At 43.7% G+C, this 17,944-nt stretch overlaps 1 protein-coding gene and 1 pseudogene across 1 annotated transcript; both read left to right on the top strand.

Moving 5' to 3' along the window:
* LOC136624513 (zinc finger protein 585A-like) overlaps positions 1-17,944 on the top strand; it is a 252,475-nt pseudogene that overhangs the window by 5,375 nt on the left and 229,156 nt on the right.
* Positions 232-8,030, top strand: LOC136624445 (gastrula zinc finger protein XlCGF57.1-like). Its single transcript, XM_066598424.1, has 2 exons — positions 232-361; positions 6,447-8,030. The coding sequence occupies exons 1-2, from the start codon at positions 232-234 to the stop codon at positions 7,322-7,324; spliced, it is 1,008 nt and encodes a 335-aa protein (XP_066454521.1). The 3' UTR covers positions 7,325-8,030.

Below are 17,944 nucleotides of genomic sequence, written 5' to 3'. Positions count from 1 at the left end.
GATGGCAGGATTACAGCCGACCGCAGACATTAGATCTATGCATCTTATCACTATTTTCTGGTTCTGGAGACTTCTGGTTGGAATGAAGAAGCAACAGGTTGGAGTTATACAGGAGACCTGCAGCTATTTGGCCCAGATCACTACTGCTGTCATGTCATTCTGGCTCCTCATACTAATTAATGACCTTTTCTGGCCATATAAAACCTCCCACACGACTTCTCCAACTGTGTGATGACTTTTACGATATTTATTTCACAGCTGGTGAAACTGGAGGAAGATCTGATCCCTATTGATGCTACAGAGACACATGTGAGGGGGGATCAGCCGTGTAAGGAGGAGATTACTACAGATGACCCCCCAGGTGAGACTACATGTAGAGAAGAGTCTGTTGTCTGGGTTTTCAGCTCTATATTCCCTTATTCATCCATAATATATAATAAAGTGTAAATGTTATATAATATTTTTATGTAAATATTTTTTCAATATATTCTGCTAGAAAGAATTGTGATAACATCTCAATCACACATCAGATGTGGATGATCTCCATCCTCTGCAGACTCTTTCATGTCCGTCACATGTGCTCATTGTGAAACTGCTCTTATCTGTGAAGAGAACGGGGTGCCAATGGCCGACCTGCCAATTCTGGTGTCTCTGGCGAATGCTCTTCAAGCTGCACGGTGCTGGGATGTGAGCTCAGCTTCTACTACAGGATGTCGGGCCCTTGTGGCCCCTCATGGAGTGTTTCTGACAGTTTGGTCAGTAGTCTGCTGGGGTCATTCTGTAGGGTTCTGGCACTGCTTCTCCTGTTCCTCCTTGCACAAAGGAGCAGATCCCTGTCCTGATGCTGTGGATAGTGAGGTCAGGACGGTTCTTCGCCGTGTGCCTGCAGGCTGCAACGAGCACAAATCAGTCAGCAGTTCTGTAATAATCGTGGAATATACAGCAATAAGCTATACAAGCTGTTATGTTATTTCCCCTTAATGTTTTGGTAGAGCCACAGGCGCCGTGTAAGGAGAAGCCATCCTCATTCTGCATTCAGCTGCTCCTTCCATCTGCCCCCAGCTGATACCCCATGCACTATGTCAGGGTCTCTGCAACATGCAATCACTCTATCAGACCTGGACCCCCGTCCCCAGTGCTGCCTCCGCACATGTGCAAGTACTATTATCATGTCCTTCTCCTCCGCTGCTGGAAATAGAAGGACTGGGCATGCTCAGTAGGAACTTCCCACATCTTGGTACAAGTAACAGTCAGCTGGGTTAGTGAATGGCTACAAACATATCTGTGCCCACTGATAATGGCGGTGCTGGCTTTCTAAAAGCGTCTTTATTCCCCGGTCAGCAGCACATGATCAGCAGACTATAGTTGCAGCGCAGTACAGGGCAGTTTACAGCAGGGGGCATCAGCAGCTCTTATTGACGGCTCGTACGGCTCCTGCGCTCTGTAACCTTACAATCTGTATGAGCCGCAGATAAGAGCGGCAGCTGAGAGCGCCTGCTAGATGTAGGAAATTACCGTCACCGCATGGGAGGAAATCAGCACAGCAGACATTGTACTAATAGTTCATTGGGTAAAGTAATTGTCCCATTAGGATGTTATCAGTAGACTAGGTGCTCCACAAATTATTGTACCTGCAGTTAGTGGGAAAATACCTTAAGAATTTAATTTTTTAAATATGATCTGTATAATATACACAATTAGTTTAGGACAGCGCCCCGAGCAGGTGAATGTAAAAACAATAGAACAGTAAAGAAGTAGGACTCCCCTGTTGTCGACAGTCCATCACGACCGGCCGCCACACAGCGCTTGTCCACTCCACCACTATATCCTCACTGGGTTCACGAAACTTCTCAAGAATCCAGGTTGGCCTGTAAATTATCACCCGTTCCTCCAGGTTTCTTTTGGAGAGTCGGTACCTTCCGGTGTTTATTCCATTAGCGTAGGACAATAGATAAAATACAGGAGATGCAACGGGAGTCAGAGGACTTATTGACTAATCTGTCTCCATTCTCAAGCATATAATACAGAGACAAAACAGTATGAGGTACTTCTTATAACTGGGTACCAAGAAATGCACACAGGCATGGGCCTATGATTGGGGGCACACATGAGCAAAAGCCCGCGCACCAAACAGACACATGGGCGAAAGAAAAATGGCTGTCCTGCTATATACATGCGCTTGCCTGACCCGTGGCAATTCTGCGTTATTTCAGACCCCATTCCGTGCGCATGCTCCGTTCCTACATGTTGTTCAGATAGATTCAGTATACTTATTACTGAACCAGCACAACATTTATAGTCCTTGTGGAATAATATATCATAGAATATGTCAAGGAAAAGCTGCTTCTGTTCCAGAGGCATCCAAATTGTAAAGAGCTATAAAATCATTGGTGGAGAAAGTTATGAGAATCAATTAGAAAAAAATACAAATAAAAAGTGTTAAAATAATAGAAAGATTAAACATGAGTAACATAAACCTGTAGTGCCAATATATTAAAAACTGCTAGAAAAAAAAAGTGTAAAAAAAACAAAGGATTTTGATTTCAAAAATTTAACAAAAAAGTGTATATTTATAAAATTTTTAAATAATAAAATTATATATGAACCCCTCTAGTACCAGGCTGTTTTGTACCTAAAGGACACTTTTTACCCATGTGGTGGTTTTACTGCCCTATTTTATTTTTCTTTTAGTTACCATATAATTGTGCTGTGGGTTTTTATGTGACTTATAGGGCTATAATTTTACATCTTTCTTCACTGACTTTTTTTTCTGCTTTTTAGTTTTATTTGGGGTAAAAAGGTAAAAAAAAAATGTTTATAGTTTTTTTTATTTTTAAACTAGTAAGTTTACGCAAAAAAAAAAGTTTTGGAAATGAGTTTCTCACTTTGTTTCGGACGTTTTGATATATAATATGTATAGTTTTGAATTACAGGGCGCATACAGTGATGGTTTTTGTTGGCGTCGGCTTTGGGTCATTTTGCTTTATGTATATATTTTATTCTGTAATTTATTTTTTTTTAACTTTTTCGGATGTTGTCATTTTTTTTTTACCATGTATGACCCCTTTGACATCATATAAGACCTCTGAGGATTATTCACATTGTCTATTTTTTTACTTGACACATTTTCCCTGTACCTGGGGCATCCATAGGAGCCCTAGTTACAGGTGACAACATCCCCCTGGAGTGACAATAGTCACTGGCAGAGCTAATCAGGGACTGCTAGGACAATGCAGCTCTGCTGTGCCAGGGGACTCCTGGTCGTCACATGATCGCCAGCTTGCGTAGTGGAAGTTATACTTCCACTTTTACTTCTTAGTACACAGCAGTCATTGAGCGCTATGTACCCGGGAAAGGAGAAGGCAGAAGCTGTTAAAGCCCAGGACCAAGTGCTGTATATTTACCACGCTTAGTCCTTAAGGGGTTAAGTAAAGATGTATACAGAAGCATTAAAAGCAATTCTACCACTTACAGGGTGTTTTAAATTACATTAAAATACACTACAGTAGGATTAATTAGGAGGTATGTGTATGGAATGTAGTTCAAAATATAATAAAATTAGTGAGAAAAGGCATGTTTGTTAACAGGCAAAACATTAATGAGAGGCAAAAGAATTGTAAAATAAAGTTTAAAAAAATGATATGGTTAAAAGCCTTAAAACTGGGGAAAATTGTCAGATAGAAAGGGGTCACCTTGTAGGATCCCCCAATGTTTCGATAGGATGTTCCTCAGGTGGGAAGGTTGAGTATTATTGCGGATTCTGAACGATGTTTTTGAGGTCTGGTCCTCGGTTTTCCCAGGTTTCTGTTGTGGATTCTCTAACTGGTCTTGTTTTTACGCTCTTAGGATCTCTGAACTCACCGGCACCCCTGGGTGCCCCTTCTCTTTAAAATGCTTCTTTAAAACATTAGATTGTTCATTTTAAATCTAAGTCTGTGCTACAAATTCTCCTGATTTTCTGAAATGACCTCTATGGTATATTGAGTTTCCATTTCTTGGCATGACGGGTTTTGAAGTCTAAATAGCTCTTTGCATCAAAAGTTTTGAAATGGGTTTTAGTGTGAATTTGGCCCCAGATATGAATAATTGTAAATCTAGAAATACCATCTGATTGGCATCAATTTTGCCTAAAAACGCCAGGCTCCATATGTGGATGTTAAGATCCAAAATGAACTTCTGGATGTCCATTTCTGAGCCGTCCCATAAACAGTAATTATGATGTCCAAATATAAGGCAGAAAAGGCGGCATCCACGGCACTTGTGGAATAAAGCGTTTTGTAATTATTAGCAAGATCCATGTACAGAACAAGCAGTGGCGTTTTAATCCTTAATCTTTGTCAAGCCTGAGATACATATACTAAAACACCTCATATATAGCAAACCACCACCAATCACCAAACAATAAATTACATACGACCCTCCACACCCCAGCGTGGGTTCACGCTTACCGTCAATGAGGTGGACGCACGTCATCAGTTCCACTCTCACCGCCTCCCTATGCCGTCTCAGTGTGTCATCACCTATCAACCACTCAGGCGCGACCACTCAAGCGCAATGTTTCTCTAGTCTCGCAGGATCACAAAGCGCCCCTTTGCTAACGTGAAGAGATTTGCGTAACTGGGCTCAAACTTGGTCCCCATGGCAATCCACCTTATTTGCAGATAAAATCTCTTATTGTAAGTAAAATAATTATTGGTCAAATAAAACGAATGGCGCCTGCAATAAAATTCTTATGGTGAATAGGCATTAGGGGATCCTGGATTAAAGGGAATTAAAGAGGTTTTGTCATTGAAAAAACATTTATACTTGCCTACCCCTCCCCAGGCAGCCTTCTAATAGCATCTTCTCCTCGCTGATCTCCTCTAGTCCACGGGTCACCTCACCACAAGCTGGCCAGATCCTCTTCTTCTTGTTATGGAGCATCTATTGCCGGCATTCTTCCTTCTGCTGGGAAATGTACGCTATGTCACAAGTGACGTAATGTTCACTGCCTAGCAAGGAATGATCTATTGCCGAAACTGCGTATGAGCGCTGTCTCCCACAAGTGTTCATATACTATTGCAGAGAGACAGCGCACATGCGCAGTCTTGGCAATAGATCAGGACTCCCTGCTAGGCTATGAACGCTACATCACTAGTGACGTATTGTACATTGTTCTGCAGAAAGATGAATGCTGACAATGTATGATTCGTCACCGGAAGAATTGGCCGGCTGGAGGTGAGGTGACTGGGTTAAGAAGGGGGCTGCATGAGCCAGGAGGAGACCGAAGGGTGAAAGAACATCTTTAAGAAATACTTAATGGTCAAAATCCCCTTTCATGGGAAATGTCAGTGTATACAGATTTCACATTTAGGGAGGCCCAGAGGTAGGTATCTTTCCATAGGATATTTTTTATCAAGCTTTGTGTCCCATATCTATTAGGTAACCTAGAAGGTATGTAACAAAACTTTGTAGCTGGCGGTCTACATATTACGGAAGATTACTGGTAATAGATCAGATCCTGGCAGTGATGGGGCATCCTGGGTGTGGGTATTTTAGTAAAAAATAAAGGAATGGGGTTTCTGGAGTATTAATACTTATAAAATCCTTTTCAGGAATGTGCTGCTGGTTAATTGATAAGTATTAGAGATGAGCGAGCACCCAAATGCTCGGGTCCTCGTTATTCGAGTCGAGCTTTTCGTAAAATTCGAGAGCTCTACTCGAGTAACGAACCCCATTGACTACAATGGGAGACTCGAGCATTTTTGTATGTGGAATGCAGGGTCCCTAACTTTTTTTTTTTTTCTTTCTTGGTTCGTCTCTCTCTCTCTTCCCCCTTCCCACAAAAAAATATCAAGCTCGCCAGAGTATGTTCGTTCAACTCTAATAAGTATACTAAATCTGTGTGAATAACGTGTGAGCAGAGCATTGCCACAGAATTGCATATAAAAATTCCCTGCTGTTTCCGGGACAGCGGGCAACTGGATATAGCTCAGTGGCCATTTTCTTTTGGATACATGCACGTACGCACTTCCATTCACCTAGTTATAAGAAGTACCTCATGCTGTTAACACATCTCTGTGTCATATGCTTGAGAAAGGGGGCAAATTAGTCAGTAAACCCTCCGACACATGTTGCATTTTCTGTATTGCATCTATTGTCCTATGCTAATGGAAAAAAAAACACTGGAAGATCCCGACTCTCCAAAAGAAACCTGAAGGAATGTCTGATAATTTAGAGGCTAACCTGGATTCTTGAGGAGGTTCGCTGATGTTCGCAAACCCCTCAGTCCTCATAAGTAAAAGATTATCTATAATCTCTACCGGTTACCGACTGACACAGTTTGGAGAGCTATGTTTTTGGAACCTTCCTTCTTTGCAATTTGTATGGATATTTTATATATGAATGTAATACAATATTAATTTAATTGCTATATTCAAAAATAATATCTGTGTAATTCTTGGCAGATGACGACACCAGGAGCTCAGAGGGACATCTGATATCTTCCGATTTTACAGTTGAGGACGATGGTATCATACAAGATACATATGAGGAGCCTCCCATTATCTCAGCTATGACATCAGCAATTCACAGCAAACATCTGTCATCTGATCCTTTTATAGAGGTTCCATCTTCTGATTCATCACAGACTAGTAAGCAGCATAGAATTTACAGAACAGATGTTAAAGAAGAAACAGTTGACACATGGAAGAAGTCATATCCATGTTCAGAATGTGGCAAGTGTTTTACCCAAAAGTCACATCTTGTTGTACATCATAGAATTCACACAGGGGAGAAGCCATTCTCCTGTTCAGAATGTGGGAAGTGTTTTCTCGATAAATCACATCTTGTAAAACATCAGAGTATTCACTCAGGAGAGAGGCCATTTTCTTGTTCAGAATGTGGGAAGTGTTTTTCCCAGAAAGCATATCTTTTTAAACATCAGAGAGGTCACACAAAGAAGAAGCTATTTTCCTGTTCAGAATGTGGGAATTCTTTTACCCAGAAATCAAATCTTGTTTCACATCAGAGAATTCACACCGGAGAGAGGCCATTTTCCTGTTCAGATTGTGGGAGTTGTTTTACCCAGAAATCAAATCTTGTTAAACATCGAAGAATTCACACAGGAGAGAGGCCATTTTCCTGTTCAGAATGTGGGAAGTGTTTTACCCAGAAACCACATCTTGTTGACCATCAGAGAACTCACACGGGAGAGAAGCCATTTTCCTGTTCAGGATGTTGGAAATCCTTTACCAATAAAAGAAGTCTGGTTAAACATCAGACAATGGTAAATCATCATAGAATTCACACAGGGGAAAAGACATTTTCTTCTTCAGACTGTTGACAATATCTTACAGATAAACTAGACTTTGTTAAACATCAGAGAACTCGCACAGGGGAGAACCTGTATTCATGTTCAGAGTGTGGGAAATATTTTAGCTATACCTCAAATCTTGTTAGATATCTGAGAATTCACTCAAGGGAGCTACAGTTTTTGTATCCAGAATATGGGAAATCTTTATCTCCAGAAATAAAAATGTTTTGACCATAGAAAACTACGCAGGAAAGAAACCATTTTAATATTTCGAATCTGGCTGCCTTCTTGGGTTATCTTGATTGAAAGCCTCGGCCACCTCACATGAACTTCTGTTACTGACCATCAAGATGATCTCAGTGGTGCCCTGGATTCTCAAGAAATCTTCTGGTACCTGAAAAGACATGCAATTGGTGTCCTCCATACTATATTCTTCTACATAACTTTCTTAATACTGAACATCTCATCATCCATAACTTAAAAATGGTTGCAGGTATTGAAAAAAAAAATGACTGCGCCTATCAATTTCTGATGAAATTCTGCTCATAAATCATGCATCCCATGATCCTTTTTCCATTAAAGTCTGTTGGGTTTAATCTAAGACAGCTGCCAACAAGATGGGCAATAAGCACCATCACTAGGCCAAAAGGTTTGTACCCTAATTGTTTTACAAAGTTTCCTACTTCTGTATCTTTTTTTGTTCAGAAGATACGCTGGGTGGCCCTGACTTTTGAATCTCCACATCTAATCAATAATTAAAATAACTTTGTATTAACCAATTGCTTATATGTAACGACTCCAGGGATATCTTCTTATATAACTGTTTTGCATTCTCCGTATATATTAAAGGGATTGTCCCACTTCTAGCTGGGTTTTTTTTTTGCAGGAAGCAGGCAGCTCTGTACATTGCACAGTGGTTTAAGTTGGTATTACAGGCTGTGTCCTACTAAAGTTAATGGCACTGAGCCTGCAAACCAATCTAAGACACTGAACAATGTACATACAGAGCTGTCTGCTTCATGCAGCAAAACACCTAGGATTGAGAGAACCCCTTTAATGTCTATGTTAATGATAAAGCAATGTTCTTCACCAGGTTTTTTGATAAGGTGCAGGTTGATGCAGGCATGTTTAACTAATATTTATAAGAATCTCTTTAACCCTTTAGTAACCACCCATACGGGTTTTCACGTCCTCGGTGGCTGAGCTTTATTTTACAGGGCCATAAAAACACACTTGCCTTGTAGCGTAAAGCCCCAGGATCTGTGCGGGTGACATCTCCCTGCTAAGGGCTTCCTGAGGTAGCCGAGAGCCTGTAGCAGTCATGGGCTGCAGCATGTGACCCCCACTCATGCGATTGCCATTATATAATGGATAACGATGATCGCATAAAAGTAAATAAAAAGTTAAATAAAGTTAAAGTTTCAGCTTCCCTCATGAATTCGATCCATGAGAGGAGTTAAAACTGCTCACCTCCATCCTCCATTATGTCCTGCAGTGTTCTAGTCCTACAAAGACCTGACTCCACCTTCTGTGCATGTGCACCAAACAGTGTCAGGCGCATGCTTGGAAGGCTAGGGAGCCCGGGAGATTTAAAATCTCCTTGCTTTCTGCTAGCAAGAGTAACCTAGAGCAGGGAGATGTCATTGGGGGCCGTGGTATGTGGTCCCCAGTCAAGTGCTTACCGGTATCGAATTGATAACTGCGATAGTGTAAAGTAAAAATAATGTGTAAAAAAAGTTATAAAAGTTTAATCTCCCTCCATGGATCGCATTCATGAGGGGAGATGAAATTATTTACTTAAAGCCCCCAGATTTGTACCCAGACATGGACTTTTACCCAGCTTCTGCGAATGTGCCTGTCGGCAAAATGGAGGACACAAGCACAGAAGCTGGGAAGGCCCTGTGAAATCTAAAATTATTCAGATTGCTACATGTAGTGCATGCACAGTTTCATGTCAAAATCATAATTTTTTCCGCCAGCTTTACTTGGATTCATTTAAAAACTGTGGGGTTAAAATACACAGTACACCCCTAGATGAATTCATTAAGGGGTTTAGTTTTGAAAATGGAGTCATTTGTGGGGGTTCTCCATCATTTTGGCCGCTCAAGGGCTCTACAAGTGTACAATGGGGCCTAAAACACCTTCAAGCAAAATGTCTGTTCTGAAAGCCACCGCTGCTCCTATCATTTTGCGTCCCATTGTGCATACAGATATAAGATTAGGGCCACAACCGGTATGTTTCTGAACACAAGAGAAACAAGAGTATCCATTTTGGGGTGCAAATCCTCATTTTTTTATGTGCACTATAGAAAAAACACTGTCTTTAAAATGACATATTTGCAGAAATATGAAAAATTATTTTTTCTCTTCTAAATTGTATTAACTCAAGGAAAAAAGCTCTGGGCTCAAAATACTCCTGACACCCCTCAATGAATACATTATGGGGTGTTCTTTTATGGGGTCATTTGTGGGGTATCATTCTGATACCTATGAGCATTTGCAATATTAGCTTGATATAGGAAAACAAAATGTTCCTCGAAATGTAATAACACTGGTGAACAAAGTTTTTGTTTCTTGGACACTGAGTTCTGTTTCTCATGTATTTTTCAATGCTGATTCAGAATCTGTCATCCGTAATCGTCCATCAGGCACCAGTTTTCCGCAATTACATTTTCCATTGTTGTGGGTTAGCCTAACCAGCCTTAATACTCTATACTTGAAAAAAACTACATTTTTACCCCAATAATGGATATTATGACCACTCCCTTGCCCTTGTACTCAGTCTTCAACTAGCATATACCGAATTTTGTTGTTTCTTGTGCGAATGGGACAGCAGAGATAGACAAAAATCATTATGGAAGAAAACAATGGCACTAAGAAGACCGTTCCAGGAACCAAAAATGTGTCTAAGGTCCAAAATGAGACACACAGGGAGTGCTTGCTTAGCGTTCAGGAGGGATTTGTACAGGTTCGAGCTTACACAAAATTTTTTGGGGAGGCATGTCAAGCAGCAAATAAAAAAAATTACACGCAGTTGGATAAAGAAAGGGCTAACTTGTGTCTGCTTGGAGAAGAGCTTAAGGCGCCAAGGCTACTGATAGAGGAACAGACAGAGATACTCCACAGAGAAAGAGACAATACTCTAAAAGAAGCTGCTCGGATGAAGGCAGAAAAGTACAGATGTCTTAAAGGAGAATGAGCATTTTATTAGATTAGCTAAAGAGGGAGCTGATCACAAGTTGTTGTGGGAGGCAAAATCTGCGCAGGACTGTAAGAAACTGTGGAGAACAGCTTAAGAATTAGAGATGATATGTTGCAAGTTAGAAACCAACTACTTGAAAGACACCACAGACCTACTGAACAAACTACCAACCACAGCCCCCCCTACCCCCCCCCCCCCCCCCCCCCCCCCCACACACACACACACACGATGGCACCATCCTGGCTACCAGGGATGTGGAATCCTTATATTCCAACATCTCACATGAAAATTGACTGACCGCCCAACAACACACCTTGAGGTCAATTGGGTTGCCTCTGAATCTGTGTTACAACTCACAAGATTCATGCTCACACACAATTGTTTCTCCTTTGGCAAAGAAATTTTCCTGCAGCTCATTGGAACCACCATAGGCAGTAAAATGGCACCGCAATATGCCAACCTTTTCATGGCAAAAGTAGAGAGTGACTTTCTGGCCTCCTGCTCCAGCAAACCACTGGCCTATTTCCGCTACATGGATGACACCATAATCATCTGGACCAACCCGAAACAAGAAGTATTAAAATTTCATGAGAGATTCAATACATTCCACCTCACCATACACCTGACATTAAGCTACTCATATACAGAAATTAACGTTTTGGACACCACCATAAAAATTTCAATAAAGACATCCCTATACCGAAAACTAATTGATCAGCCCGCATACCTCAGATGGGAAAGCTTTCACCCTAAACACATCAAAAAGTCATTTGTTTACAGCCAGGCCATCAGATACAACCGGATCTGCTTCAACCCAACAGACAGGGAGGAGCATCTATACCATCTTAAAAGAACATTTTTAAATCAGGGCTACCATCCCACCTCAATTGATGACCAAATCACCAGAGCCACTAGAACAACCAGAAATCAACTATACGCAGAGAAGAAAGGAAATAATCGTGTACCTCCTGGTAGTGACTTACAATTCACAGCTAGAGATACTAAGAAAATCACAAAGAAACTCCATCATACCCTACACAAGGATGATCGTCTGAAAATCATATTTCTGGACTCTCCGCTTCTGTTTTACAGGCAACCTCCAATTTATTATTTTGTTTAACCAACTTTTATTAAGATTTTCACAAATCCAGAAATCACAAAACATACATGGCATTACATGGACTTAAACTTGGAGTACAGCTGTGGTTTCGATAGTCTTGCGGAGTACATTTGGCAATAAAACGCAACAACTGAGATCTTCCAAGTCTCATGTGCAAAAGCTGTAACTCATCCTCTCTTCATATATTTACCCAAACCATGCATATTATCACTATAGCAACCTATCCAAAAACAACACATAAACAGCAACAAAAAAATAAGAGAGAAAGAAACTAAAATTAAAAGAAGGGGGAAAAGGGTAAAGAAGGGGCCAGTGGGATAGGGGGGCAGTCCATAGCTCTCGTGTGGACCTACCTCTGCCCAACACACCGTACTCTGCCTCTAGCATACCAACATGCAATCTAGTCTCAACAGTCTAGCGGTCCTCAAGACACTCCAAGGTCTCTCCTCCAAGGATCCCAGATATGTATGAAATTCTCACGTGTGCCCCTAGACCAGCTAGTGAGCTCCTCCAGGTTGTCAACAAGGTCCACCTTGTCTATCCACTGTTCCAGAGTAGGACATGATTTTTGAAGCCAGAGCCGTGGGATGAGGGCCTTTGCTGCGTCTATCAAAAAGGCTACCAGTTTGTGTCTCAAAAGGTGAAAAAATTGAGATGGCCTCCAAAGGAAAACCATCTCAGGTGTGATTTTCAGATCTTGAGAGGAAAGCTTCTGCAACACCACCTCCATATCCTTCCAAAAAGGTACCACCATTGGACACTCCCACCAGATATAAAGAAAGGATCCAACTCTGGCATTGAATCTCCAACATCTGTTGTGAAGAGCCATTTTATGATCAAATAACCGTTGAGTCAAGTACCACCTCACTAGTAGTTTATAGTGGTTTTCCTTAGGCAGGATACAGGGAGAGTGTCCAAAAGTGGTCCTCAATACCATTTTAGTGTCATTTGAGGAGAGTGTAATACCAAGCTCCTTTTCCCAAGAAGTGAGGAAAGCAGGTTTAAAGTTAACGGGGGGAGCCACAAAGCTTTTCCAGAGAGAAGCAATTTTTCTAGAGTTTAGCCTCCTGGCCCCCAGGTTTTTCTCAAAAGGAGTTGAAGGTCTGGTAGATTTATAGACTTTAAAGGAATCCCCAAACTGAGCTATGCGAGTAATCTGTAGAAAAGAAAAATTGTGGTTAGGCAAAAGATTTTGTTGGATCTCTTCAGAGTTTAAATGTGCTAAGGCTTGCAGATCTCGGAGTTGAAACCCGTCAATTCGTTTCTAGAGTGCCACTGTACAAGAGTCCTAATTGGAGATGAGCGAGCACCAAAATGCTCAGGTGCTGGTTACTCGAGTCGAACTTTTCGTACTGCTCGAAAGCTCGTTTTGAGTAACGAACCCCATTGAAGTCAATGGGAGACTTGAGCATTTTTCAAAGTGACCCATGCTCTGTATAGGAGAGGTTGTGTGAATCACCTGAAAACATCAGAAAGTCATGGAAACGCCACAGAAACGGATAGAGAATGGCAGAGGTAGCATGCCTGGATGCATCTGAGGCTCCCAGGTCGTACTATTAAGCGAAATTGTGGGCAAGAGCTGGGTGGTCACCCCCCCTAACAATTTAGTTGGGACAGACTATAAATAGCAAGGCACACGCGCTGGCAGATCTTAGCTAAGCATCACAATAGGTGCAACGATGGCCAATCACCTCCTGCAGGTGACGCCGCTGCCTCTTCTCCTGTTACATGCTGGCATTGCAGTCCAATTCCCTGCACAAACCTGCGTCCACGGCGTACTAAAATTTTTTCCCAGTGTAGCGTCCAGCTGTCCCCATTCCAGACGGGGTAAGGCACACCCCTTCATCTACTTCACCGATGAGAGCTCCACGACACTGTAGGCCGATCCTTCCAGCTCCTGATGTCCGATGGACAAACATCGCCCCGTGCTGAGCGGCCCTCTCCTCTCGTCCCGGGGGTTCGGGTCAACCTGCCTTGGTCCAGGAGTACTGGCGGAGAGCTGGTGGTCTTTGACCTATTTTCTCAAAGTGATGAGAAGGAGTGGGGACGCGCACACTGGAGTCAATGCACCACAGCCACCCCTCTGCCGCCTCCCTTTGTAACAGAGCCATGGAGTCCCCGAGTTTCCACTCTGCCTGTCCAGCCGCGGCAGCTGGTGGACGGCCGTTCAACCCGGGCATCCCCTCCGAGCGGCCAGGCACACAACGATGCCTCTACCGGTTAAGGAAGCGTGCAAAGAGAAAAATAATGAAAAAAAAATCTTCCCCCGAGGGGCTTGTTAACCAGTGCCCCAGGGAAAGACCGCATGAACCATGAAGAAATTAGAAAATTAGAGTGGCCAAACCAGGCACTGTTTCACCCCTCCCAGTACCTCGGTCTCTGCCCACACCCTCATTCGGACGCCCACGTCCACATCCTCTACCCATACCCCTAGTGTTGATCATGTGGTATAATGCACTGCGTCAAAATGCTACGCAAACTGCGAGGTATTTTGCGTATGCTTTAAGCAAAAAATAGTATAAAATGTGTCCAGTCTTGTTATATAGTGCGGATCGAGAGGACACACACTAAGGGTATTTTACGTATGCTTTAGGCCAAAAATAGTGTAAAATGTGTCCAGTCTTGTGTGTCCTCTCCATCTATACTATATAACGCTTGGGCCTATTATGCAAATGCTTTCAGCCAAAAATGGTCAGTGTAAAATGTGTGCAGTCTTGTGTGTCCTCTCAATCTGCACTATATAACGCTTGGGCCTATTATGCAAATGCTTTCAGCCAAAAAAAAAAAAAAGAAAAATGAGTTTTGTTAGTTCCTATATAGTCTGTGTACATCAGTAGCAGTATACTGTACAGAACTGGTATCAGTATGCAGTATACAGCCGGGATGCTTGTGAATGCTTTGTGCGCACTACTGGTCTCAGGCAGCCAAACTGCTGATGCACACAATGAGAGGAGTTGTAGTCCTAGAAAGGACTGTTGTGTTCCAATAACTTCAATCCGATGCCACCTACATCACAACATTTCATTAGCCACAAACGTGGGCATAAAGGATATTCAGATGCCAGTACTTCTACACATCTCCACAATTCAACAACCCATTCTACAACAAAACATTTTTTTACCAAAGAGTGCAGGTGAAACCCTGAAAGATTTGTTTATTAAAAGTATAGGCGAACCCCTGAAATATTTGTGTGCCAAGACTATATAGGCAAACCCCTGAAACATCTGTTTACCAAGAGTATAGGCAAACCCCTGAAACATTTGTGTACCAAAAGTATAGGTGTACCCCAAAAAGATTTGAATGCCGAGAGTGCAGTTGAACCCCTGAAAAAAATTTTAAATATAGAACTCGTACTTGCCTAATTGGCTAACAGAGCCTGGAGGCAGCCCTTCGAAAAAAATAGATTTTACAGAGCCTTTTGGCCCTCTGAAGAATTGGATGTTCATCGTGCTGACATGCTGGTTTAGAAGGAGGGGGAGGAAGATCAGAGAAGGATAGGCCAAGCTATCTCTACCCTTTTTTGGGGTGATAGAGGGTGTATGGTTCTCTAGTTCTAGCTTAAAGATACTTTATGTTATGGTGCTTTCCAGGGGTGGAGCAGAGAAGTCAGGGGAAATCCAGCATTTGTTCATCTTAATGAGTGTAAGCCTGTTGGTGCTGTCAGTTGACTGGCGGGTATGCTTATTTGTGATAATCCCCCCAGCAGCACTAAACACCCTCTCTGATAACACGCTAGTGGCAGGGCAGGCCAGAACCTCCAAGGCGTACAGTGCAAGTTCGTGCTACGTGTCCAGCTTTGACACCCAATAGTTGTATGGAGCAGAGGCATCACGGATGATGTTGGCACGGTCGGCTATGTACTCCCCCTCACCATCTTTTTACACTGTTCCCTCCTACTCAGCCTAGACTGGCAAAGGCCTTGGAGAGTGTTCCCCTGCCTGCACTCAACATGCTGCCTGTTCCCCGCGTCTTCCCTGCTAGTTGGCCCACTGAAGTACGTCCTCTACCGCTAGCGTTGTCAGATAGGAACTTTAGCATCAGCTTTTCCACCAGGGCCTTGTGGTATAGCATCACTCTTGTACTCCTTTCCTCTTCGGGAATGAGAGTGGAAAGGTTCTCCTTATACCGTGAGTCGAGAAGGGTGAACACCCAGTAATCCGTGTTGGCCAGAATGCGTCTAACATGAGGGTCATGGGAAAGGCAGCTTAACATGAAGTCAGCCACGTGTGCCAGAGTCCCAGTATGCAATACATCACTTTACTCACTAGGAGCATGACTCTCAGTCTCCGCCTCTTCAGTCCATACACGCTGAACAGATGTGAAGGAAGTAGCATGGGTACTCTCTGCAGTGTGGGCAGCAGTCTCTTCCCCCTCCTCCTCCTCCAAAATGCGTTAAGATACAGACGTGAGGGTGGTCTGGCTATCAAGTGACGTATTGTCATCCCCATCTCCTGTTCTATCCACAAAGAGTCAGCGTTAATGCTTAGCAGCGACCTTCTCAGCAGGCGAAGCAAGATGGTTACGCTGATAATGGCCGCATCGCTGCTCACCATTTGTGTAGACTCCTTAAAGTTTCCTAAGACCTGACAGATGTCAGACATCCATGCCCACTCCTCTGAAGAACTGCAAAGGCTTACTACCACTCCAACGGCCATGTTGCAGCTGGTATTCAACAATGTTTCTACGCTACCCCTAAACCCTGGCCAACATGTGCAACGTTGAATTCCAGCTCATGGGCATGTCGCACAAGTCGGTGCACTGGCAGCTGGAAGCAATGTTGCAGTGTCCTGAGGGTGGCAGCATCTGTGGTGGACTTTCTGAAATGTGCGCACACGCGACACACCTTGCTGAGCAGCTCCACAAATTGGGATAGTTTTTAAGAAAGCGCTGAACCACCAGATTGAACACTTGGGCCAGGCATGGCACGTGTGTTTGTCTTCCAAGCTGCAGAGCCGCCACTATGTTATGCCCATTGTCACACACGACAATGCCTGGTTGGAGGTTCAGCGGCGAAAGCCACAGATCTATCTGTCAAACCCTGTAACAGCTCTTGGGTGGTGTGCCTCTTGTCACCTAAGCTCGGGAGTTTCAGCACGGTCTGCTGATGCTTCCCAGCGCTGTGCTGCAGCGCCTCAAGCTACCGACTGAAGGCGACGTGCTTACAGATGGTAAATGAGAGGTGGAGGAGGGGGGTGGAGGAGATGACATAATAAGCTGAAGAAAGCATGTATGAGGTATGACCCGCAATCCTTAGTGTGGGTAGCATGTGAGCGGACCCAGGGTCAGACTCGGTCCCAGCCTCCACCAGGTTAACCCAATGTGCCATCAGGAAGATGTAGTGTCCTTGCCTGCCAGCACTTGTCCATGTGTGGGTGGTTAAGTGGACCTTCCCAGTAACCACGTTGGTGAGGACACGGTTGATATTTCGTGACAGGTGATGGTGTAGGGCGGGGACGGCACAGTGGGAAAAATAGTAGCAACTGGGGACAGAGTAGCGAGGGACGGCCGCTGCCATTAGGTTGCAGAAAGCCTCCATTTCTACCAGCCTTTATGGCAGCATCTCCAGGAGCAGTAGTTTGGAGATATGCACGTTTAGCGATTGTGCATGCGGGTGGGTGGCTACATATTGCTGCTTGTGCTCTGATGCTTGGGTTATGGACAGCTGAACGCTGCGCTGGGTCACATTGGTGGAGGCAGTGGAGGACCGTGGAGGTGAAGGGGTGGGTGCAGGCTGGGAGATGCTCATGCCTGCATCCTGGGAGGGAGAAACTCATCTCAGTGCCAGGATGTGGTACAAGGGAAGAGGCAGTGGTGTGACCCGCAGGCGGTGAATGGCCTTCATTCCACTTCGTCGGGTGCTTAGCCATCATATGCCAGCGCATGCTGGTGGTGGTCAGGCTGGTAGTGGTGGCTCCCCTGCTGATCTTGGTGTGGCACAGGTTGCACACCACTGTTTGTCAGTCGTCCGCGCTTTCATTGAAAAACCTCCAGACCTTCGAACACCTAGCCCTCTGCACGGAAGCTTGCCGTGAGGAGGTGCTGTGTTGAACAGTTGGGGGATTACTTGCTCTGGCACTGCTTCTCCCTCTGGCCACCCCACTGCCTCTTCCAACCTGTTCTGGTGCTGCACTTGCCTCCCCCTCTGAAGCCCTGTCTTCAGTAAGCTTACCAACCCTGGTCGGGTCAGTCACCTCATCATTCACCAGCTCTTCCTCTGATTCCTCCGTCTGCTCCTCCCTCAGACTTACTGCCCTAACAACAACCTCACTGATAGACAACTGTGTCTCATCATCATCATCCACAAATACCTCTTGAGAGACTACTTGGA

The sequence above is a fragment of the Eleutherodactylus coqui genome, chromosome 4 (assembly GCF_035609145.1).
Source record: "Eleutherodactylus coqui strain aEleCoq1 chromosome 4, aEleCoq1.hap1, whole genome shotgun sequence".
Lineage (NCBI taxonomy): Eukaryota > Metazoa > Chordata > Amphibia > Anura > Eleutherodactylidae > Eleutherodactylus > Eleutherodactylus coqui.
The sequence above is the reverse complement of the archived record's forward strand: the minus strand, read 5'-3'. Positions and strand labels throughout refer to the sequence as shown.

Coding starts and splice junctions, on each gene's coding strand:
- LOC136624445 (XM_066598424.1), top strand. CDS start 232: ATGACTTTTACGATATTTATTTCACAGCTGGTGAAACTGGAGGAAGAT. Junction 362..6,446: donor TACTACAGATGACCCCCCAG/GTGAGACTACAT, acceptor AATTCTTGGCAG/ATGACGACACCAGGAGCTCA.